Source organism: Harmonia axyridis, chromosome 4 (genome assembly GCF_914767665.1).
Source record: "Harmonia axyridis chromosome 4, icHarAxyr1.1, whole genome shotgun sequence".
Lineage (NCBI taxonomy): Eukaryota > Metazoa > Arthropoda > Insecta > Coleoptera > Coccinellidae > Harmonia > Harmonia axyridis.
Genome location: NC_059504.1, coordinates 21,962,497 through 21,988,952, shown reverse-complemented (window position 1 = coordinate 21,988,952; position 26,456 = coordinate 21,962,497). Strand labels below are relative to the sequence as shown.

Here is a 26,456-nt window from a genome sequence, read left to right as displayed (position 1 = left end):
GATGAACCAGGGAAACTCCAGAACATTTTGCGTCTAAGGTAAACTGCTTTCGAACTCTGAAGTTTTTTTAATTTCTTATTTAATTACAAGTGAATGGAAAAATAAGCATATACATATAATGATGATCAATAAATTGATGCTGAAATGGCGGATGCGCCAAATTATTAATTCATTTATCATCCCCCTCGAATGAAATATGTAAAAATTAACATCATTTTCTTTCAAAATTAACGTTATATAATTCACTTCAACTCTATTCATTCGATAATCAATAAGAAATTCAATTCAAAGAATCAATCTCCAAAACGGGTATATATCCATAGTCTGTTGGTATAAGGAGCGGTTCACCATCAATTGCAGATACTTCCAAGAAAGTTTCAACAGATTTATACCCCTTTGGTGACAAACTAGCGTAAGGAAAACTCAATCCATCGGCTGTGTGTACAGTCGTGAGAGTATAATCAGGCAAAGAAGAAAAGTGTTTCGTTATGTATTCCATTCGATATTCGTCCGTGAAAAAATTTTTCGGTGGGCAAAAGCACGTCATAACTGTACCGCTCTGTTTTTCATCATCAGTTGTGCTGTTCGAAGTCGTTGACATTTTCTGAAAAATAAAATTTTCGAGATTTAATTTATGTGAAAATGGCTTTCAAACTCTGAAGAAAATACGAAGGAAAATAAATGAGACTATAGCATACAAATCGTATCAGTCATCCTCCAAGAATTCAGCTGGTAATTAACAGTTTTACGAAATAGGTTGTCGTTCTTTGCATATACATAAATCTAGTCTTGTTTATTTCTTCTTCAATATTGTTGTGTTGCTAATAGGGACTTTAATGAGAAGATATTAAACCTCAAGAAAATATTCATTGGTGTCAAATCTGGTCAGGGAGGTGACCAATTATCTCTCTTCTGCCTAAAAAGTTGACAGCTTGTATTGCATTGGAAAGTAACGGTGGTGTGAAAAAAAATAATACATCGAAACGCTCTATGTTGACAGTACCCACACAATCCCTTAGGATCTTCATAAATTTATGGATCAATAATTCTTAATTCTTTCCGCTGATATTGTTGATTTTTTTATTATGAGATAGGTTAGGTAAGTGACAATATCTATATGACAACATAGAGCGCTTCATTCAAAAATATAGTTTCCCTATTTCAGTAACCTAATTGAATTCATTACAGTACTAAAAACAGTGCTGTAATGAACTCATTACATTATATTTTCAGTTATATTTTTCGTTTTGTGGTTGTTTACACTGATTTCCGATCCTATCAAATTTCAACACACGCCAATGGTCAATATAATATAATTTGGATAGGGTGACATGATTTGCAACATAATTCGCAATTTCTCTTAATTCTGGTGGTGTTAAATCGATTTTGTCAGACATAATTCAGGAATTTATGCGCAATTATAAATTATTTCAAAATGTAGGAGTCAAATTAAATTCCGTAACAGTCACACCAACTGACAAGATACAGTACAAAACTCACTAGGATAAATAATCTGAATTTTTCATTGAATTTCGACAATATTTCACAAAACTTGACTGAAATAGAGAAAATATAGTCTAATACTCGTTGCAAAAGGCAATTTCAACACTCATGCGTTATATAAGTATTATAATTTATATTTATGTTTATTATTTATTAAATATTTATTTATATTTATAATATTATAATTTCGCATATGTGTTGGAATAGGAGCCGATTTTGCAACTTGTTTTCGAATATAGGTACTATTCTTTTGTTTTATTCCTTCATATTATGGGGAACCGAGTTAGGTAGTACAATAAAAAATAAAAAACAGTTTTTATATTTAATTTATCTGTCGCATATATTGTTGTGATATGATAATAATTTTCAACAAATGATATTTTCGATCTAAATCCTCGAGTTTCACTCCCATTGAATTCTCTATCGATGTCTAGAAAAAGAATCGGGTGAAGACCAGATATGATTTCAATTCATTCGAATGAACCTTGTTTTGCATATTGAAATGAATCATTCCAATGTTATGAGTCGTTTTCGACAACAATACTGAGTTATCGATTCAATGAATGATTTTTTCTTGGGTGAAAATTTCTAGTGACTCTCTTTTGAAGATTTGAATTTCATACGAAAAAAAGTCACTTAGTGAAAATGATAATATGGTTTCATGTAGCTTTCTTGAATCACCAATAAGCCAATAAACAATCAACAATTTCTATTCTTCAAGCTATCACCATCAGAAAATCATCAAGTGAAAAATAAACGCAAAATATTTCTACTTCAGACAATTCATCTAAGCAATGATCCTAAATACAACATACAGTAGTAATATAGATAATAGATAGATATAGATATATATTTTTCAGGAAGAATTGTACTCACTTCAGTCGACATAATGACATTCTTTAAATTGAAAGATGACCATCCTCCAAATGAAATATATTGTTGTGAAGTGGATTTGTTACGGATTTGTTATAATTTCATAAGTCAGTCTCATGAAGATTTTATGAACCTTTTTGAGTTAATTTAAGACAATAAGTCTTAATTTGTTTCGAATGTGTTGAGATAAAAATGTTTCGTATTTCAAACTTCATTTCAATATTCAAATAAGAAATAAAAAACAACGAAGAAGAATGAAAGAATGGAATTTCATAGTTCTATCTTTCAATAGGGTGTTGTGAATATTATAAAAATAATTTCGAAAGTTTATCAAGAAACTAAAGAAAAAACATTCATTCGATTTTTCCTCCTTTTCATCACAAAAATATATTAGCATCATTCATCAGAAAATTTCGTACAATTCTCCTGAAATTCTCTTATGTTAACTGCAATATAATATATTTGTACAATATAATCTGGTGTTTTAATTGTTTCCTATTTTAATAATTCAACACTAAATTCTAATGCACGATCACAAATTACTCTCAAATTTATTCAATAATGAGATCTCTACGTTTTAATAATGGACCACCAGGTGAATAATTACTCAACAAAGATCCTTCGATATTCCTCTCTTTTCGTATTCAGCTACAATGTTCTCAGCATGACACTGCACGAAGACTAAAGGAAGATTTAGAATATACCGCTGTTTTTATTATGGAAACTGTTTAGCCTCACCTCGAAGCATAGAATTTGAGCTGGTCTCCAAAAATAAAATACAGTTCTTCAATTTTACTCATCCCCTAAATAAACCATTTCTAATTGTATCATTCCTATTAGAAATTATATATTACATAAATCTGATCAATTTCGAAAAAAAATCGAGCTCCTAATTATGGTGCACTTTTTTCTATATGCTAAAAACTAATGGTCTCGACTGAATTATCTAAATATTTCTTGTTTAGTCAGATTTGTTCAGCATCGTTAAAAGTTTCGTAATATTCTCATGTGATAAATCCTTGATTAAAAGTCCTAAGGCAAAGTCCCATGCTCCGCATTGTAGATGAAAGGTGTATATGGCAGGGAACACTGAGTGCTCCCGGGATGAATCACCGCAATCCTCTAAGAGAGGGCGCACTTAAAAAATTGGCTGAGAATGCCTCGCCAAACTACACTCACCGGCAAAAAAAACTCGGCCACCTAAAATTTTGCTTTTATTTGAATACATGTATCTTGAAAAGAAATGAAGATATCAAGATGATATAAAGACTGAAAGATGGCAAAAGTATGGTCTTTTATTAAATTGAACATAACTCGACAAATTTCCTGAACCGTTCCACAGGGTGTTGAGAAATTAGACTAGAAATACTTTTTTTTTTCACCCTGCATAAGCTATTAAAATTTAAGGAAAAGTTTTCTGGAGTTTTTTTCAATACCAAAGAATTTATCTTCGATTTTTACAGCAAAATTTTAGGTGGCTGAGTTGTTTTTCCGGTGAGATAAGAAATAAATAAAAATAAATAAATGTAATGTGAACCTTCGTTTTTCACTGGAGAACAACTGAAATTCTATTTCTCAAGAATCGGATAAATTTCCTATGTACAATATTCGCCAATAACCCCAGATAGTGGGAAGCTCTACGACAATATTTTGATTTTGATAAATTTGGAATTATCTACTAAGGCACAACCTCAAATTTTTCAAGTAACATATCTTATACGAACATTCCATCTCACTTACACTTGTTTTGCTAGTGAAATGAGTGGAAAATTGTTCTTATCGAATGTATAATGTTTTGGCACAAAATATACTTAAAATAAAATTACAATAATTTCATATATACAATGTGACCAATGGATCATCGTTAATTTTCTCTCTTATAATATACCCTGCTCTGGCGAAATATGAGGGAAAATCATCACAAATTTACAATTCAATTTCGAATTTTAGGTGAATACATTTTTTTCAAGTAGAAAAATTAAATTTTTAAGACAGATTTTAACAGAAAATAATTTTGCAATATGTGGATTATTTTGTATTTATTATTTTTTTAAATATAAACATAATGTAAGAGTCCATAATTAGATATAACATCTACTAATATCAGTGGTGTCCGTATCGCAAAACATGCAACGATATATTTTCGACGAGAGGCTTCAAGAATTATTTATAAAGTGATCAGTAAATCTTAACAAAAATCTCCCTTTCGTTTTCTAGATGTTAATAGGAACGTCCCTGTTCTTATTAGATCTTCTTACTTTGAGGGTCTTCATCCTATATCTCAGCATAACTCGAATTTTTGCGAAAATTTGAAAAAATATTCAAATTGTATCTCAAACTACGCATTCACGTGAATTTCGTCCATAGAAAACTGAAGCAATTCTTTTGACATAGCAGGTATGGATAAGAGAGATAATTAACCCCACTATTAAGCAAAATGAATCTATAATTATAAATTATGTAATGAAGAAGTTTCGATTCACTATCATTAATAAAAATGTTCATACATTCGAATTTTTACGTGGCGATATAAATAACAATTCGAGTTATGAATTAAAATATTCGAAATAAAGTAGTATGAATAAAGTCAACAATATGACCAGAATAAAAATATTTTTGCACTTGCGAGAAAGTTTTTTAGTCTCTGTGAATCAAAATTCAAGAGAATAAATAGCCTCGATAGGTACTGACTAAACGTACAAACGCTGGTTTTCTCAGTACTAATATCAGTATTATTTTCCTCGAAAGTGCAAGAAATAAAAGGACTAAAGTGACCACAAATCCATTTACGGATCGAAAGAATCACTAAAGCCTCGTGGTGCATCAATATACTATTTTTGCTTGAGTAACGATCAACTATAAATTACATTTCAATGCGAATGAAGGTACTCAATCAATAAATGCATCAATATGCAACATCTTCAATAATTTCAATGGTTCTTAATAACTGGAGTTTTAAAATTCAATTCACCTTATAACAAGTGAAAATATTCTGATAAATTGGTCAAAGAACTTTTTTCGAATTTCTTATTATTCTGATATCGTAAAACGTCAATGAAAACCTAATTTTCCATTGAGATACAAACCAAAATCAACTAAGTAATTTGGTCCCCGAAAATATGTCAAGTTTTCTGCAAATAATTTGATGGAGAATTAAAATACTGAGAAGTTTACTCCTCATCATTGAAGGGTGTCCGCTAACTCACGTAAAAAAACTGACTATTCTTGAGCTCATTTTACCATAATTTATGTCTATTAATCTCCTTATTTTTGGATCCATTCAAAGAATTTTTATTAGAAAACCAACTTAACGTCGTACTCTCGTCTTATCGCAGAAGGAAATTGGAGTATACTCGTTATGATAAAATGTATTTTATTCTTTGTGATGAAACTTATTCTTTTTCTGATTGAACCAAGGACGTAGATATTGGGAATGGGGAGAGTACTGGTGGTACTTACCCCCCCAAGACTTATCTATCCGCTTTGTCGCCCCTTATTTTGCCATATGTGATTTTTGTATTCGTCATCTGTATACACTTAACCCATGTTTTCGGTTTTTTGTATCATTCTTGTCACGCAATTTCAAAACTGCAGTTGAAGTTTGATAAAATAATCAATGTGTATCTAAGGAAGTTTTTTTCAATTACCCTCGAAGTAAAAAAGATCTACGCCCTTGAGAACACCCTTTGAAATGCCCTGATTCGATACAAAATCTATAAGTTGCAAAATGGCGAATTCGCCGGTTTAATATTTATTCCTGAATCCGGTACATTTTCAAGAAGCCTTCTCGAAAATGTACCGCTTCCTAAAAGAACTTACATTTTTAAGAAGATTTATTGAAAATGTACTGCTTTCTAAGGATCTCCGACTGACCCAAAAACTTTCATAGGAGCATTCTCAACAACTTTCCAAAGTTTTATATCCATGCGATGATTAATATGATAATGTATAAAAGGAAAATTCTATTATTGAATATTTCGATAATGGGTTTGGTGAAATAATTGATGTGTATCTGAAGATTTTCTTCAATTATCTCCCCAAGTAAAAAAGATCTACGCCATTGAGAACAACCTTTGCAATGACCTGATTTGATACAAAATGGTGAAGTCGCCGGTTTAATATTTATTCCTGAATCCGGTACATTTTCAAGAAGCCTTCTCGAAAATGTACTGCTTCCTAAAGGAACTTACTTTTTCAAGAAGACTTATTGAAAATGTACTGTTTTCTATAGAGTCTTCCACTGACCCAAAAACTTTCATAGGAGCATTCTCAACAACTTTCCAAAGTTTTATGACTATGCGATGACTAATATGATAATGTATAAAAGGAAAATTCTATTATCGAATATTTCGATGATGGGTTTGGTAAAATGATTGATGTGTATCTGAAGAATTTTTTTTCAATTATCTCCCCAAGTAAAAAAGATCTACGCCATTGAGAACAACCTTTGAAATGACCTGATTTGATACAAAACCTAGAATTCGCAAAATGGTGAAGTCGCCGGTTTAATATTTAGGCTTCTTGAAAATATACGGCTCTCTAAAGAATCTTATATTTTCAAGAAAGTTTATTGAAAATGTACCCCTTAAGAATCTTCCACTGACCCAAAAATTTCATACGAGCATTCTCAACAACTTTCCAAAGTTGCATAACTATGCATTGACTAATATAATAATGTATAAAGAAAATTCTATTATTGAATATTTCAATGATGGGATTGGTGAAATGATTGATGTGAATCTGAAGATTTTTTTTCAATTATCCTCCCAGATAAAAAACATCTACGCCATTGAGAACAACCTTTGAAATGACCTGATTTGATACAAAATCTAGAAGTTACAAAATGGCGAATTCGCCGGTTTGATATTTATTCCTGACTAAAGTACATTTTCAAGAAGCCTTCTTGAAAATAATTTAAAATGAAATGAGCCCCAGAGTTGTCAGTCTTCTTTTCAGGAATGAGTTTGTAGGCACTTCAACTTCAAACCATAGTAAGTACTATGGTTTGAGTACCATGAAAAATAACTATATTTCAAGTCTTTTCAAAGACCTGCATCGTAAAGTACAAAAATTCCATCAGGTCAGATGGACCATTTGGAACCCTCTCAATAAAACATAACAACAATTGTCCTAGGTCATGAATTCAGTTTAAAATTCGTCGAATTTTACGAAATTCTCATTGTCGAACATGATGTCGAAATAGCTCTTGTTCAAGCGCGGATCTGGTGGACTGAGGAATCGACCCCTTTCTGTCGAGCCAAAAGCCTCGTTGAAATCTGGTAGAGGCTTTGGTGCAGGAGGCGGTTGCACAATTTTTTTCGTTGGTGGTCTACCACGCGGCTGAAAGAGTTAAGCACTTAAATAGTTGTTGAACGCCAAAATAGGTGAGCATCTGGGTATAGGGCGATGGATTGAATGAAAATAATTGGGTACGTAACTTAATAATGAAGTGAAGAATGAAAACATGCATACAGGTCTTCAAAATACAAGAAAAAAGCTACATACTAGGATAGGATTGCTCAGTTATGATATGGTAAAATTGATAGTTAATAATATCCCAAAAAGCAGTACACAAGCACAACAATTTGGCAGAAAACTATCGGTTAAACCAAAGAACAGACAAGATGAAAAAATAATGGAGGTGAGAGAATTATGGAGGCACAGTATGAGGCTTTTTAGCCTAATACATATTTTAACACATCACTCAATATGTCCTTGACCTGGCGCACAGATGGCACTGCCAGTGCATTACCACTTTTTTCTCGTCAATACCAAGTTTCAGAAGATGCTTCAAAAATTCGAGATATTGGTTTAATGACGCTACATTATTTTTCGTTTGAAAAATGGATAAAATCGAGTTTCGTGTATCGATAAAACACTGTTTTTGATGGAAAAAATACTTTGGAATCAAAAGCATTGGCATGATGAGTTTAAGTTGAGTGAAATAGCATTGGAGTTGAAGTTATTAGAAGGAAGTGTTTTCACTATTTTGCATGAAAATTCACCCATAGCTTTGCTATGAATGAGTGCTGCACCTGTTCATGGCTATCAAAAGCAACAAAGCATCAAAGCATCGTCGAACCCGGACCTTATTTGAGACTGTTTAAGACTGAGTCGAAGAGTGAATCAGCTGAGTGAAAAGCAGTTGGAAAGCCGTCCAAAGCGACCAAAATCGGAACTTTAGCTGACAGCCAAACTAAACCACACCCCTGAATACAGTGTCGTAGATGCTGTTTTTTCTGTTTCGATATCTTCTTTTTTTCTTCAAGTACCTATCAGATTCGAATGTTGGCAATCATAATCTTGTTGGTAGCAGCTAGAAACAGTTCTGCTGAGCTTTTTCCAAATCAGGTGTTATCAGGTCCCGCAACCATGATAGTATTCTTCTTCCAGGTCCCGTTTTACCTACTACTTCCCCTTCAATTATATTCGGCAGTAGGGAATATCTCCCTTCATTTCTCATAATATGCCTCAGGTATTCAATCATTCATCTTTTAACTGTATGAATGATTTCCAGGTCTTTTTTCATTCTCTCTGGCACTTCTCTATTTGTTACGTGAGCTCTCCAAGCTATCCTGATTGTTCTTCTGTAAAGCCATTTTTCGAAAGCTTCCAGTTTTTTCTTGATGACTTTCGTCAGTGTCAAAGATTCTATGCCATACTGTTGTACGGAAAAGACTTAGCATCTTAGGTGTCTTAACTTCGTTTCGTTAAGATTCTTGAAAATGGCATTCATTTTGTTTCTAGCCTTCCCTATGCCACTTTTTATTTCTTGTGGGCTGTCCCATTCCTCATTTATTACAATACCAAGGCAGTTATCCTGCTTTACTCGTTCTATTCGAGTTCCGTTCACGTACCATAATATCCAATTCAAGGCTTCAATGATTCGCTCTTCTATCTCTGTTTCTGTTCAGCCGATGTTTATGATTTTAGTTTCCATTAAAACCATCAACAGTGAATCTTACAGAACATTATGGAGACGAGTCAATGAAGAAATCAAGAAAAAACGTCCCCAACTACAAAAAATTGTCTTCCAACAAGACAAATCGAAGAAAACCATGGTTGAATTGAACGAATTGTGCTCCAACTGCTTGACCACCCAGCTTCTTCTGTGGATCCACCCCACGGTGGTTATTGCCTTTGTGCAGACCTCGAAAGAATGCTTCAGTGAAGAAAATTGACTGCAATAAAGAAGAAGTAACTGCCGAGATTGAATCAACGACAAATCTATCTACAGAAAAGGTATTGAAAAGTTAGAGCAGCGTTGGAATATATTTATCCCTCTTGAAGGTAACTACAAGGTGCGGCACGGAGGGCGGACGTTTTTCAGATGGGCATAACTTTCCCCCACTGAGGACGAGAGAAGTGGGGAAGGTGCCGTTAGACTCGTGTGTTCCTAGCATTTATTTACCAGTTGTCGTCATGGAGCCTTGGACGGTGGAGCATCGTGTTTTCGCCTATGATAGTTTCGTCCGAAATAATGAGTCAGTCACGGTCGTGCAGCGTGAGTTTCGTCGCCATTTCCACATTCATCGGAATAGAGCTATTCCCTCTCGAAACACCATCCTTCGTTGGGTTGAATCACTTCGCAGACGTGGTGAACTGATCAACAGAAAACCAAGAGGACCTGTGCGAACAGTTCGAACGCCTGAAAATGTTGAACGCGTTCGACAAGCCATTCTTCGCAGTACGTCGAGATCTGCTCGGAAACATGCTGCTGCACTTCGCCTCAGTGATCGTTCGGTGAGGCGAATTTTGCATATGGATCTTCGCTTTCACCCCTACAAATTGGCCATTGTGCAACAGTTACACCCCGGAGATTATGCACAACGAATGAACTTCGCACGTGAGATGGAAGCACTGATCGATCAAATATCCATATGCGATTTTTTCTTATGGGGACACCTCAAGGCTAGAGTATACGAGACCAAGCCCCGAACTCTGGACGAATTGAAAAGGGCTATTCGCTTGGAAGTTGCCCAAGTTGAGAGAGCGATGCTGGAGAGAGTCTACGCGAACTTCCAAGAGCGCCTCCAGCACTGCATCACCGATTTCGGCCACCACATGCCTGATGTGATTTTCCACACTTGACTGTCTCAAATGCTATTTCCTTGAGAATCTGATTCCGTCAATGAATGTGTTTTTGAGTAAAAATTAACGCTTTTATTATTTTTTTAAAACCATCCATCCTCCGTGCCGCACCCTGTATAATGACGAATGAAGTAAAATTTTCAAGGAAAAATGTGAATGAACACTGGTTAGGCCCGAGACTTATTGAGTGAAGTGTTGCAAGTAGGTTCTAACCTTTTTAGTCACCACCACCGTATCAGCTTTGGGCGCAGGCTCGAAGCTCTTGCGATTAACAGCAGGTTCCGCAGGAGGCTTATACTGATCACGCTGTTTACCCTCCATTATCGTTGTCTGCATACAATCCATGGCAACAGCACTCTTCTCGAGAAAATGCTGTTGATTGACCTGCGCTGAATTATTCGGCCCTTCTGGTGTGTTAGCACAAGATAGAGGAGGCGTCAATATGGTCTTCTCAGGTACTGGAGGAGCACTGGGCTCTAAATGCGATTGAGGTATACAAACAGGAGACTCTTGTGATTTATCCATGATGAGGTTGGTTGGAGCTTCTTGCACCGGTTCAGAGTGAGGAATGTATTGAGGCTGAGGCATCCCCTGCATCATAGGTCGATGGAAAGGTGTGCCTGAGAAAGTGAATATCGATTTAGTTCTTCCTGTTGAGCCAAATATTTATACTTACCTAATCTTGGTGGGATGTTTTTTTGGTATGGATGCCACATTTCGGACTGCTGTTGTTGTAATTGGGCTAACGGGCTTGACTGTAAAATCAAAAATGTATTAGATATCTCAGAAAATTATTAAGTGTACAACCTCCCTTCCGCCGTTTTGCAATAGAAGGCTGTAGCGGTCAGTGGTAGTCGAAATAAATAGATCGTAGATGTCATACAATGAACTGAGGTATTTGGAAACATGGCGCCATCGAAAAGTAAGTCGATTTGTGTCTGCATCATAAAGTTATTCTCGATTAAACACGTCAGCTTACGAGCCAAATTTCCGTCATTTGCAGGAGGTTTTAATTTTCAGCTTTGAGAAATCTGCGGCTGATTCTAGCTCTCAAATATTTATGGTGAGGCCGATATTAGTGAAAGAACGTACCGAGAATGGTTTTAACGCTTCAAGAACGGTGTTTTGACTTCGAAGACCAGCATAGCGAAGGAAAAGGAGAAGGTTTTGGAAGATGCAGAATTAGAGGCATCTCGTGTTAAACGCAACAAGAATTGGCAGGATCATTGAGAGTGACGGAACAAGGCATTTCATAACGCCTGAAAGTCATGAGAATGATTCAGAAACAAGGAAATTGCCGAGAGATGTTGAACGCCGTTTATTTTCTTGTGGATAGCTGCTTGCAAGGCAAAGACTTCCGTCTTTGCGTCTGCATCGCATTGTGACTGGTGACGAAAAATGGGTTCATTACGATAATCCCAAGCGCAGAATATCATGGGAATATCTCGTCGACGTCGACGGCCAAACCGAATATTCACGGTTCCAAGGTCATGACCAGTAATTGGTGGAACCAGCTCGGCTTAGTGTATTATGAGTTGTTAAAACCGACTGAAACAATTACAGGCGATCGTTATCAAACGCAATTAATGTGTTTGAGCCGAGCATTGGAATACAAACGGCCGCAATACAACGAGAGGCATGATAAAGTAATTTTACAGCATGACATTGCTCGACATCATATTGCGAAAGTGATCAAGACATTCTTGGACTGACTGACCAACACTTCTGGTCTTATGAGGAGGTAAAAAAATTGAATTGATTCGTAGTACAATGTAGATAATTGTTTAAATAAGTTATGTGAAAATTTCTATATAAATCGATAAATGTGAGAGAAAAAAACTATCATTTCATTCTGAATTGTGCAGTCACATCACATGATGTTATTCCCTTTTGAAGAGCAAGATCAGCAAAAGCTAATATCTACTACGGAAACGCTGAATGAATGAATGCTCCGTCTCTATTCAATAAAGAGAGAGAACGTCATGTTACAATTTTCATTTCAATGGGGAAGCAACAGGTAAGCGAAAACATTAAATTATCCGCTTAATGTATAAGAAAGGGAATAAACTCCGCTGCCAATTCCGTTTATTGGAGCGAAAGTTTTCGGCCTGTTAGTTGAAGTTCCCATTTCATGAATGGCAAGACTGAGAGAAAGCGGAAAAAGGTTTTTCTCAATGGAATATTATACGAATAATATAACGTCGCATGTCGAGGAGAGTATTACGTTATCCGGAACTTTGACAGTCATTCATATCTTCATTATACTATTATTAAATTTAGCGTCTAATATAAGGTATTTTTCGATACATGATTTCGTCACAATGTCCATGTTTTTCGAATTATGAGCCGAAAATGGTCTCAAACGATAAAACTTGGACATATATTAGGTGTACAACTTTGCTTTGCGTTTTGCTATAGATGACTGTAGCGGTAATTGATAGTCGAAATAAATAGATCGTAGATGTCAGACAATAAGCTTAGGTATTTGTAAACATAACGCCATCAAAATATTAGTCGATTTGTGCCTACATCATAAAGTTATTCTCGATTAAACATGTCAGCTTAAGAGGCAAATTCTCGTCCTTTGCGGAAAGTTTTGATTTTCTGCTTTAATATGAGGAAATCCGCGGCTGAGACTCATCGAATGCTCTCAGATACCTATGGTGAGGCCGCTATTAGTGAAAGAACGTGCCGAGAGTGGTTTCAACGCTTCAAGGACGGTGATTTTGACGTCGGAGATCATGGCGGTGGAAGAGAGAAGGTTTTCGAAGATGCAGAATTGGAGGCATTTCGTGATCAAGGCTCGTCTCAAACGCAACAAAAATTGGCGGGATCATTCAGAGTGACGCGAGAGGCCATTTTAAAAACGTCTGAAAGCCATGGAAATGTTTGCTTTTGTTTGCGGAAGGGATTTCCACATCGTATTGTGACTGGAGATGAACAATGGGTTCATTACGATAATCTTAAGCGCAAAAAATCATAGGGATATCCAGGTCATGCTTCCACGTCGACAGCCAAACCGAATATCCACGGTTCCAAGGTCATGATAAGTATTTGGTGGGCCCACCTCGGCGAAGTGTATTATGAGTTGTTAAAACCGACTGACCAAATCAAAGGCGATCGTAATCGAATGCATATAATGCGTTTGAGCCGAGCATTGAAAGACAAACAGCCGCAATACAATGAGAGACATGATGAAGTGATTTTACAGCATGACAATACTCGACCCCATGTTGCGAAAATGGTCAAGACATACTTGGAGACGTTAAGAAGACCTCCCTTGGACTATCACTCGTTTCGATCAATGGCACACAAAATTGGATCGATTCGTGGATGACCCGTTTTTTCAATGCGGGCTTCGTACGCTGCCCGAAAGATGGGAAAAAGTAGTGGCAAGAGATAGACAATACTTTGAATCATAAATGTATAACCAGTATTTTACAATAAAGCCACGAAAAAAACGGCCGAAACAAAGTTGTACGCTTATGTACATGATCAAATTGAATTCTGTCCGCCCGGCCTGTCATAAACGCGATGACTTCAGAATGGAATATCCTAGAATATAGAAATTTTGATTATTCGACAAAAAATCATCCCCAAAAAATGTCCGCACTCTTATGGGAACACCTTTCAATCTACGCCCTAATTGGAACAGAACCGAAACACTGAAAAAAAAAGCACCCAGGACAGCAAATAACCTCAAATAATAATTTCGTTATCGGCTTACCTGCATATAATTTGGCACCATTGGAGCAGAATTCATTTTATTGTAGACATCATACTGAGATGCGAAATGGTTTTCAGAACTCGGCATGGAGTAGTTGCAAGCAGATGCTTCCAAACGTCGCATTTCATGCATTGGGCTCTGAAAGTGTGAGTATTATTCAATAGTTATTACAAATTCAATATTATTCTTTTAATACCATTTTATATTTGTCTCTTCAACGAGTTATCCTTCAATATTCTCTAAATTCAATACACAAAATAAAAGCAATCACAATGAAAACATCTAACGCCAAAAAATGTTATTGAAACAAAGTGGCAGTAAAACATTGCATAGTTTTGTTCTCCGAACATAAGCAATTGAAGAAATTAAGATCGTTTCATCTTAAAAGTTATTGTTTGCAAAAAAAAATAATCCTTTGACCCTCGTCTCTAAATGTCATTTTTTTTATATTGCTTGGATTGAAAACGCTACCCTATTGAGTGTGGCACAATGATTCCTTGATTTCCCTAAATATATTGAATTACGCATGGGCCACACACACCGTATATTCAAAAGGGCTGAAATTTATGGAATTACTCAATGCATCCCATCCCAATATCCTTGTCAATTTTCCACAACATCGAATTAGTAGAACGCGAGATATGAAAATCTGAGTACGCTTACCCTTTTTCTGGAAAAGCTAAATTTTGTATGGCCTACCTATGGCCCAAACTGAGTAAGATGTATAGACACAAAAACCGACATACAACGAAACCAAAGTTATTCGTTATAAGGTCTGACATACATTTCACAATCAAAATAGTAATTTACGTAACAAGTCCGGAAAATAGGTTTTTTTGGACGAATAGACAAAATTCTAGGACGAGCGTAAGCGAGTCCTGGAAGTCTGTGAGTCCAAAAAAACCATTTTCGGGCGTGTTGCGTACAATATTTTTTCGGCAACCATGTAAAATAACACTATCGCTGCTGCTTTCCATATTTTATTGCGATTGCGATCAAAAAACATGCAAATTTTTGACAACTAATTTCATACGAACTGTCAGCCGTTATCTCGGTTGCTATGGATTCTATGATTCTTTTCCGGCCTAGTCCGGGAAGTACGTACTTTCCGGACTAGGCCGGGAAATGCTACTTTCTCAGAGAAAAAGCGTCCAGGAAGTGAGCACTTCCCGGACGGTTTCCGAAAAAAGTTTTTTTCATCCTAAAAGTGAACATAATGCCTCTCTGCCTTCGGTAGACTTGGAATTGAAATCGAATGTAGAAATCTTGAGACTGTTAGACCAAATTACTGAGCGTGAAAAACATTCAAAACAGAAAAATGCGGAGTGAAAAGTAGAGAAAAAAAAGGATGCAAGGTTATTTTGGCCTGGACGCATCTTTTTGTGCAAAGTGAAAAGCTACAAAGTAGTTTGGTGCAATAAGTCCCCTTCCCTCAAAAATTGTGTAGTGACTCTGTCTGCTCGAGAAGTGGCGTTATGGGTGTCACGCCACTCTCTACTTTGGCTTCGTATCGCCGCGTTGCAGCAGAGTCACCTCTCCACGATGGTATGAAAGGGTGTCTTAGGCAGAGATCGATGGATTGTCTAACTGAAGAGTCCACCAGCGATATCGGAACGAAACTCGCATAATCCTGAGGGAGAGGGCGCGCCTACTTAAATTTGGCTCGAGAACTTCTCGCCAAAATTGTAAAAACTTTACATGTAATCCGATCTAAGAATCGTTTAGAACATGCAGTTCCTGAATTTGGGGTACAAATGAAATTTTGAGAGATTCCTCGGTTATATGTTGAAATAAAGTCCCATAAGCATGTGCCCACAAACACTTTGTTTACGACTTTTCGAGATACAGGGTGTTTTCTGTAGTCCAGATTTTTTGTGATGATTAAACCAGTTTATCGATTCTTCGTCACCTATTTCGTAAATAAGTACTAAAAATTATAATTAATTCATCATCACAGCTCACTAACTGGATCTTTATAATATTTTGGATTTTCCTGAGGAATACAAAAGAATTGTTTGAAATCGGTGGCAGACAGAGAAAACTACAGAAAACTAGAAAGTGTAGTACTAGACCAAATTTTTTTTTTACAATTTTCTTAACAGTGGTCCAACAAAAAAAGGAAGGAATCGGATACTGCTCCAGAAAAAAATATCACCCTGTAGATTTACGTTCAAAATGATCTTATCACACGATGAAACCTTCAAATTGGAATAACTATGTCAAATTTGAGTGTAGGGAAGGTGCTATGAGAAAAACTTGTGAAAAAATCAAACTCAAAAACTAAGAGCTTGCGGGCCCATATTTATAGGATTTTTTTTCTTGAAATGGTCGGAGGATTCTACCATTTCCGTTTCATCCTCCAATTCAAGAACACCCATTATATAAATAGGCCTAGCTTAACTGGACGCGATTAATGAAATATCAAAGGTTGAAAACGTTCTCAATGAACTCTGATAAATGAAATGCACCAGTCTTCTTTGTCGCCCAACGACGAGGCGTTGAGCTATTATGTGCTCTTCTATTAGACGACATTGTCCTGTAAAGAAGCCCTTCAGATTTTAGATGGCTTTTTCAATTCGACCAAATAGCACTTGGAATTGTACAGCGACTGTCTTGTGCGATACCTCCATTGTATCAAACCCATGATGTCGGAATCGATAATTGCCTCGACACCAAGAAGGACGACTACGTCGATATCCACTCTTGTTGAAGCCAAAGCCGTTGTCTTTGTTTATGACGTGCTATCTATCGATTTAACTGAAGTACTAATCTTATATGATGAACGAATCCTCACGTCTCGAGAACTTTGTTTTTCTCTCATTATATACTTTATGATTATAAAGTTGAAAAAATGGACTAGTTTAGTGATGTTGATAATACTATATTTGACACGATAGAATTAAAATATAGAGCAAAACTGATAAATCAGTGAAAAATTTTTGAAAATCCATCAATAAATGACTGAGAAATAGATTATTTAAATTTACGTATTTTAGCGCGGAACGTCTTTGGTCTGTGACGTCACGGCTCTTGCCTGTGATCGCTACACCATAAATTACGTTTAAATACTTAGCCGCGCCAAGGATCTCGCGCCGTTTGTAGTTGTACAGTGTAGTTTTAATTCGAGTTAGTTTTATGTCACCATAATGGAAGAAAGCTTCGTGAAAGGACAAAGTGACAATTTGCCTAAAATAGATATATTCGCAGTGATGGAGTTTTTTCTTCAAATCCATCTTATGTCAGTGCAGAAATAAAAGGAGTTAAACTTTTCAAGTAATTATCTACTTTTGAGTTTGCTTCATCATGGTTCAACTTATAACGATGATTTATTTAAAAAACGTTTCATAAATAGTTTGTAGTTGAGTACTGGTTGTTGAAGTCTATCAATGGCAAAACATATTTATGTGAGGAGTAAAAAGTAAAAAGAGAAAAAAGTAATTTATATGTATGTATATAGTAAGTTATTTCAGCCATCGTGTAACGAACAAAACACGACACGAACGGCACAAGTGATTGTACACCAATAAATTCGTAAGCACTCTGCGAATACCAGTCGTCTAGTGTGTGACGTCACGACACTTACACGTACTATGAAATTATTCTTCCAAGCGCAACTTCAAAGTCCCATAACTTTTTCATTTCTAGAGATATTTCAATGATTCTTCCACATTTTTGTTTCATTTTACTTAAATTTTTAGAATTAATCCTTAACAAAAAAATGAAAACTAGTCCATTGATATTCGATGTGTTGAATTGTAACATATCTTACTTTTTCTTAGATTCAAATCTATTGATCGGAATCTTACAGGTTACTTTGTTTTTCTTTTAAAAACCAATCAACCTTCACAGCGGTGGCTTGTCCTATATGAGGCAGATGAGGCAGGCCTCACTAAATAAATTCTGGAAATTAAACATATCAATCGAATATTTTATGAATCCATCTCATCCTCAATTTCACATTATACGGTACGGCACTGGGTCTCTGTTCCATAAAATCTATGATCAATCTCCCGATTCTTGTATATTCACCTCACTTCCTCTTTAAGAAGTAAACGGTTTGAGGCATGCCTCACGCTTTCGTGTCTAGCGCGTTATCTAAATCGATGCCGCGAGAAATCTAAAATATTCCTACGCCTTTGAACCCTGAAAGCGGCTTCTAAAGATAGATTTGAGGCATGCCTCGATCCGGGTTATTCGAGAAGCAGGAAACCGGGTTAGTTTTCGCTTTGTTGTGATTTGGTGGTAGCGTTTGAGGTGTCTCGACTCTCTCGTATAAATTTGTATCAGTGTTCATGTGAACTTTTTCCGAAAACACTAAAAAAGCAATAGAATGGGAACTATAACATTTATTACTCCTTTCCGATACTTTTTTTTCAGATTTAATTATAATATATTCATCGTCAACTAGTGGTACGAAGGAAGGATGGAAAATATTTTCTTTGAATGAAGAAGCCCTTTAATATAAATATGTCAGTTTATTCTGTAAACAAATACACAAACAACTCACTACACCGAGAAGGGGAGACAGAGTTTTTGCTAAGATTTTTATATGTGCTCTTTTATCATATGTTGAAATGTATGATGTCCAGATCACATTTCCCCTGCTAATACTGAGATTTATGTACACATGTTTTATTATTTGAAGTTAATACATTTTTGTATTGCTCTTTCTGAAAAGTATCGTAGTAAAGTTGAGCCACTAGAAAGTTTCGCCGATGAGATAAACTCGGTTGAAGAGGACCAGAAAAGGGAATCCAATCCAATTCTGCGGGATCAAAATTGCGGAATTTTCCATGCGAGATCTACGGGATTCAATATTAAAATATTGAATAAACCACTCATAATTTACAGACGAAGATGAAACACTAGTTACTGCTGAAACTACACTACGATTCATGATCAGCAAATTGGAAAGTCATTATAACTGGACATTTAGTAATGAAATGGTTAAAGCTTTATTTTCTAGGCTAAAAGAGCGCCGTTCATTAATGACCATGACCATTCACTGTATTTAGAAAACCCAGGCAAATATCTGGAATAATAGTCAATGTCTACAAATGGCCAAGAAGATACATTTGTACTTGTACATAGCAAATCAACATTAATTATGAGTTTGACTAACAGGCTGCAAATAGATACATCTTTAGTAGACAAAAAACAATCCCAAACCGAAGACCATTTCACTTACGCTGATGAGGATAAAGTACCTATATCTAATCTTGCAACGAGAAGTGAACCATCGCCTTTGAATTTAGAAGAGAAATCGAATCGTAGTATTTGTGGGTATCAGAATTAAAGGCTTCTTCTATGGCTGTACGAGCACGAGTACGAGCAACTTTTGACCAGTTATTAAAACATGAAACGACCGTTTTTTAATACAGACGGAATAGGGGTATGGGACTACGGGTACATACTTGGAAGCTTTTTACAATTCCGACCCTCGACTTATTTCCCACCAATCACAAACCCTCAATTTTGAATAAGCTTTCTAGTTGGAAAAACTGTGAGACAGCACTTGTCGACAGATTTTTCCAATTTACCCGCGGCAAAACTTGACAGCCGTTGCCCTGAAATAAACAATTTCAGACTATAGTATGTTTTTAATAGCATAAGACCTTTTAATGAGTATGTTTAATAGGTTGAGTACAAAGAGAATATATATTGTTAACAATTCCGCATTCGAGCGAATCCGCGGGATTGGTAATTTTTATCCCGCGGATTTTTCGGATTGATATTCTGGTCCGGGATTGGATTCACTAGACCAGACTCTCTGGCTTCCAAAGGGGGTGAAACATACATAGTTCCAATGATATAGAACGATAACCAACGGAATAATCTTTTTGCTGCGGCTCACAATCAGGGTACCAGCTAACAAGAAGAAAATCGATTTCTGGAAGGGGTCAACAAAAACAAGATTGCAAGTTGTTTTCGATCAAACTGCCGAAAACTACACGGATAGGAGGAAACGTTCGAAAAACATAGGGCGAATGTGCCAGCGGTCGGTGTTCGTGCTAAGCCCCACCACCACCACAAGGAAGTCGGAACAGAAAAAGTAGATAACCCGGTGACGAGGGGGGCAAGAACACCCGCGCCGTGTCGACGAGGTGCGAGATCGATTCCCGTGACGTCGCCCAAGGGGCAGAGGGGGAGGGGGTGACGAACGGGAAGGAGATGGAGTGTGCGATCAGGGAGGGAATGGTGGCGATGACGTAGCGTTATAAATTTCCGAGAGTTTCCACTTTCCAGTTCGAGTATTTATCAAAGCGTCATGAGAGCCGGTTTATTCATTTCTATTATGCTCGCGGCAACGACCGCGACCTTTCCCAAATTCCCTCTCGTACGTATACATCTGTTTTATCTGGATCCGAGACGATTCCCAGTGCCCCAGCGAACTTTGGAGTTCGTTTTTACGTCTGAAGAAAATTCAGACGCAAATTTGAACTGTTTAGGTATAGTTCTTTCAATCTTATTTGAACTACTCCATGAAAAAGATTCCAGATATTCATTTTATCTCATGCCGCAACTGTCATAAACTATGGGCGCACACTTTTCAAACCCTTGGGTTGAAAATAATATTCAGGCGATTGTATTGAATTCTGCTGTCTTTTCTTTCAGATAATTAGGATATGAATATCTATTGTTGCCACATCAATAATGTTACTTCCGTAGTGAAGGTTTTTTCTATGCTAATTTTCTTTATTATCTTGTCACTGGGAAAGATGGTATGTAATTGCTCAGGGACCAGGCTCTCTGTTTCCTAATTCCCTCATAGCCGATACCTTCCCTTGATAGTCTTAGAGAGGCTTCGTAGGCTACTTTATCTATCACAAGATGAAAAGATGTGAGATCTGTAATGATCTCCAATGCCCTAGTTGGGCATGTTCTCATAGCTCCAGTGATACAAACACAGGCTTACTGACATCGCACTCATGTTTCGATTCTTCCACTGTTCCATTGGAGCCAGAGCGACTTGGAGATTTGTACGCTAAATCCCATGGTTCCGAGTGAATTTTCCAAACCTGTATAAGCTATTATCCGGTAAATTTCTGTTTGAGAGGAAATCATTGAATATATAAATTTGTTCTTTCCTTTCATATTCGAGGCACCAGCTGACGTATAATACACTATGCTGTAGCCAGCTGATTGTTTTTTTTTTCGTCGAGATATTAGGGCGTCGTGTACTATTTCAGGCAATGAAAGTGACCAAATCGACACATACTATTTCGATAGACGATCAACTATAACATGATCAACCATAACATACTGGGATATAAACAAAAAGACTGGAATGACGACTAAACAATACAGAATCATATAATTCTGGAACATAAAAATTGGGGTTTCAATCATTATTGGCAACAATTAATAGTCCTTGTTTATTTCTAAAATCTTTAATCTGTGGTAAGTGGAACTAGGGGAAGTTTTTCTTTCAATTATACAATAGCCTATAGAGTTTTAGAGTAAACTACACTTTCAGATATCCTCCAAAGAATCTTGCAAGAAGTAGGGTGTATTGGGTACGAATCCAGGTCACCCAGCGACTAGTTATCTATCTTGAACTATGCTCAAGCTATGAAAGTAATCATACTTTCATACGTTTTACACAAGACAGTTTGGTGGCCACTAGTAGTTTTTTCGCTAGTAAACTGGACAATTTCAAACAAGTTCAATAGTTTCCTAACTGATGTTGCCGACATGAAAAGTTACTCGAAGAAAGATCTTCGGTTGAAACCTGAGAATTCGTCTAACGCTCTAACGTCAACTCTGTATTCATAGTAACTAAAAGGGTCTTTCTATTTCCAAAAATATAAAGAGGTTCTTTCCATTCATTTAACAGCCCGTGCAATCATTTTTGATGAGTGCGAAAGTTTATTGTGTTTCATTCGAATTAAAGTGTCTCTCGTTTGAGAAATAGATATTATCAAAGTTCGGAAATTCCAGCATTTCAGTAGTAAACTCTTGATATGCTCATTAGGTTCCAATTCATGTGAAATTTCAATTCTGTGCTGGCGTGAATGCGATTTCCCCATTATTTCTGGGCACATTTAAGACGCAAACAGCTTTCAAATGAACAGGCTTTGGCCCTGACATTCGTACACGTTCTATGTTTCCGGCTTTTCTCCCCCTGAGACCCATTCATTTTATGTATTCATTTGAATTCATATAATCGAATATACCTACATAGTTGGTCCAAGTAAGTCATCCTCCCCTTAGTATATTTGAATAGTTTGTAAAACGAAACGAATTGGAAGGTGAATTTAAAATCCAGGAATGGGAAATTTTCGATCATCTTCCGTTTTCTCAGACGTCTTATAAAACTGCTTGTGCAAATCCACAATGCATTCGATTTTTGACATTTCAGGTTCAGTATCACGTATCAGGATGCTTTTATACAAAAATACAGAATGTACCGATCCCCATCCATTTTCGAATTAGTATACTATTTTTTACCCTGAACTGAACGTATCCTATATGTAGAAAGTCTAGAAAGAAGCAGGCAACACCCATCATTTGAAACGGTACATCGATGGTTGAAAAACTACAATAGGAGCGTTGCTGGAGTATCTGGAGAAGGATCCTGATCAAACTTCTTCAAGGCAAAAATGCTCGAAAGGTGTGAAGAAAGGAACCTAGATTATCTCTCTAGGTTCACTTTTCTAATAGTTTTTCTATCAGAAAAGTGACATATCAATCCATTTTGATAGTCAAGCTTGCTTTCGAAGCACTAAGCTTCCAATCTTCTTCTTCTTCTCCTCTTCAGCCCTCTTTCATCCAGTGTCGGACATAGACCTCTTCCAGTTTTTTCCATGCTTCTCTGTCTTTTGATGTTCTCATCCATTGCTTGCCGGCTACATTGACTATTTCGTCTATCCATCTTTTTCTCTATTCTTCTCTGTGTCTCTCGAGGTCTCCAAAACGTCACTTTGTGTGACCATCTCTCCACACTCTGCCTTGTAACATGTGTCACCCACTGCCACTTAACTTTCGCTATTCTACTCATGATGTCAGTTACCCTGGTCTTTTTTCGTATTTCGATGTTCGGAATTCTGTCCCTCAAGCTTATACCCAGCATAATCCTTTCCATGGTCCTCTGAGTTACTCTCAGTTGTTCTGCCATTTTTTTCGTTATTGCCATAGTTTCTAGACCATAAGTTGCCACTGGTAATATACAGCTGTCGTAGGTTTTGCGTTTCAAGTGTAGAGGAATATTTTTGTCCTTAAAGATGAAGCTCAGTTTGCCGAAGGCTGCCCATGCTAAGCGTATTCTTCTCCCAATGTCCAATATTTGATTCTCTTTTCCATTATTAATCATATGCCCCAAATATACATATTGTTCCACCTTCTCTATGCTTATGTTATGCTTCAAGTCACTGATTTAAAACTGATATGGTAGGGTTGGAGTAAAATGAATGAAGGCAAGAATAATAAGGTATTTTTAATATGGGTTCCTGGTCATCGGTCATCGGAAATCAAAAGTAACGAGAAGGCAATACACTTGCAGGGAGGGACCACGACCACAACGATTTTCTCTGGCCCGGCACCTTTCTATGGTGTAGGATAATGCGCCTAGAAGATAGAGTTTCCAAAAAAGAAAAAACCAAAGGGTAAAATACTTTTGTGGAATCAACCAAAGAGGGATCACTCCAAAAAGTCCCATAATGCAAATTCCAAAGTATCTGACGTCCTGATGGGATTAGGGTTATGCAGATTATGTGGGGAAGAGGAAGAACCTTCTGATCTCTTGATCACAGAAAGGCCCATCATTGCAAACCAAAGCTAAAAATGCTTTAAACTAGAAATTTGTAGGATATAGGATATAACCTCCATAAAGTCATAATAGTTACTGGAGTTCATCAAAATTCTGAAACAGGGAGGCGAACTGTAGATGGTGCAACAATAACAACAGTTCTGAGGGTGGACACTATAGACGTCAAGATTTAATTAAGGGGGTTCCGTTGCTCTGCGACCTAATGATCTATTTTATCCCCCATCAGAGCTTTTCTCGCCATTACGTGATCTACAGCTCACCGTCCAGTTCGAGAGTTGTAATGAACTCCAGTACTGGGATGGTTTCAAGGAGGCTACTTCCTCACTTCTTCAAGTTTCTTGTCCAAAGCAGATTCTGTCACTAGGTGATCCCGAATTTCTTCCTACTCCCCATAGAAACTGAACTCGTCATTTTCTGCTGGACCTATTCTCATGAGGTGTTTCCTGAGTCAACAATGCCCTGTGAGGAATCCATTGAGGTATTGTAGCATTATCTTGATAAGATCTAGATACTTCTAGAATCTCGCGGTGTCAAAATTTCGAAGAAACTTTTTGAAATGATCCATTCCAGGAAGATTTCACCAGAGAGTTTCTATTTCGGTTTTCTCTTCTCCTAAAACTTATTCTTGTAGGTACAGTTGTCTTTACCACAGAATGTTTCCAGGCCAATTAAGAAGTTTGTGCTTCATTTCTGCCAATTGTGGTGGCCTCTCCATTCCTTTAATTCTTAAGTGGCCGGGAACCCAGACCAAAAAGACCTTGTTATTTTTGCCTATCTCATTGAGTTTTCGTTGACACTCCAATACCTCCAATACCATCTTAGAATCTATAACATGTGAGCTCAATGCATTGATTGCAGTCTGATTATCAGAATGTATCGCTATATCATATTTCTGATAGTTTCTTGCTAGGTTAATATTCACATATCTTTCTATTCCAAATATCTCTGCCTGAAAAACACTTAGACAGCGTCCTAACGATAATAAGCATTTGGTGCTCCAGCGCCAGTCCCCGTCAAGGTTTCAGAACCATCTGTATACCATTTAATGGTATTCTTTTTGAGAACTGAGATTGTGGACTCCCATTCCAAATCTTCCTTTTGACTTAGTTCCGTAGTGAAGTTCATCTCGATGCTAATTTTCTTCATCATCTTGTCACTGGGAAGGTAAGCTGATAGTATGAAACTGGTCAGTGAGGACCAGGTTCTCTGTTTTCTTATTCTCTCATTGCAGGTACCTTCCCTGAATAGTCTTAGAGTGGCCTCGTAGGCAACTCCTTCTATCACAAGATGAAGAAGTATGAAATCTATAATGATCTCCATCAATGCCTAGTTGGTTATGTTCTCATAGCTCCAGTGTTACAAACACAGGCTAATATTTGTATCAAGGGCTTTCTTCGAGCTGCTCTGACTTGTTCTGGCATTCAGTCAATATACTTAAAAGTCGTGGTGCAAGTAATCAATTCTCGAACTGCAAATTCTGGTTCATCAGAGATTTGAACGCAGCTTCCTCTCAAATCACTATAGAATGTCTTAATACAATCGTGAATAGCAAAAATTAGGATGGAGTTAAATAACAGGAGAAGTCGGTGAAGATTTGTTTAACGTTTCTAGTTTTAATGAAATTTCATATTTTTTTCCTACTGTCTAGCTCTCCTCTCCATAAATCTTTAAAACTTAATATCAGTGCTGGCCCCGTACTGGGTATACCAAATTGTTGGTGCATTTTGTGTTTACACTGTTATCCTGGGGGTCATAGAGTACGCAAATGAACCATCGCGTGAAACCTGCAGTAGTCTTTTAATTGCCACATCACAAATTCTATTCAGGCGCGCTGACAAATGAAGAGAGTTACCTATTCCCAAATTCGACCCCATTCGCCCCGAAACCCCGTCTCTCTCTCTCCCACAACCCGACCAAACGTGCCGACCTTTTTTTTCCCAATTTTTTTTCCAGTCGAAATTCAAATCGCCACCTGCGACCCCTACCAGCGCTGCGGCGCAACACGACTTCATCGATACCGCCAAGGGTGTAATGACAGCAGGACGGTCAGGCGCGGTGAACTCGCCGCGTCGTCACGGCAACGTCGTAGGCGTCGTCGATTCCGCCGCCGCCGTCTCCCTGGCAACGCGTCTCTCGTCCGTCTTACATCCGAGAGAAAAGTGTGGACGGAAACCGGAGGAGCCGATACTTCTGTTTAATCACCGCGGGCTATCGGGAAAATCGTTGCAGCCTCATTTGGCCGTCGACTTTCGACTTTTTCGGACGTGTCGGATCGATAGGCGTTCGTTGGACGCCGCTTCGGCTTTTTTCCGGTTTGGGGTTCGATTCGTAGCATGGTAGGGTGGCGCTGCTTTGTAATTGGCATAGGAAATTCGAGATTGATCGCCGTCTGGAGGATTGAAAACTACCGAACGGAATGCTCGGAAGAGCGACTCGGACGAGCGACCTGAGCGAGCGAGTTCCCTTACATCTGGACAACTAACCCAAATTTCA

The 26,456-nt window shown here is 37.2% G+C and overlaps 1 protein-coding gene across 3 annotated transcripts in view; it reads right to left on the bottom strand.

Moving 5' to 3' along the window:
- Window positions 1-236: 236 nt before the first annotated feature.
- LOC123677628 (sex-determining region Y protein-like) overlaps window positions 237-26,456 on the bottom strand; it is a 46,264-nt gene continuing 20,044 nt past the window's right edge. For 2 of the 3 annotated variants that reach the window (XM_045614272.1, XM_045614273.1), the window contains 4 exons: window positions 14,195-14,332; window positions 11,144-11,222; window positions 10,681-11,087; window positions 237-604 (listed from right to left, as the gene is read on the bottom strand). In XM_045614272.1, coding sequence (XP_045470228.1) covers window positions 281-604; window positions 10,681-11,087; window positions 11,144-11,222; window positions 14,195-14,332 — 948 coding nt within the window. In that variant the 3' untranslated portion in view covers window positions 237-280. Of the gene's footprint in view, window positions 605-6,561; window positions 7,717-10,680; window positions 11,088-11,143; window positions 11,223-14,194; window positions 14,333-26,456 lie in introns of those variants that run through there. The other variant, XM_045614274.1, reaches the window with a different exon arrangement.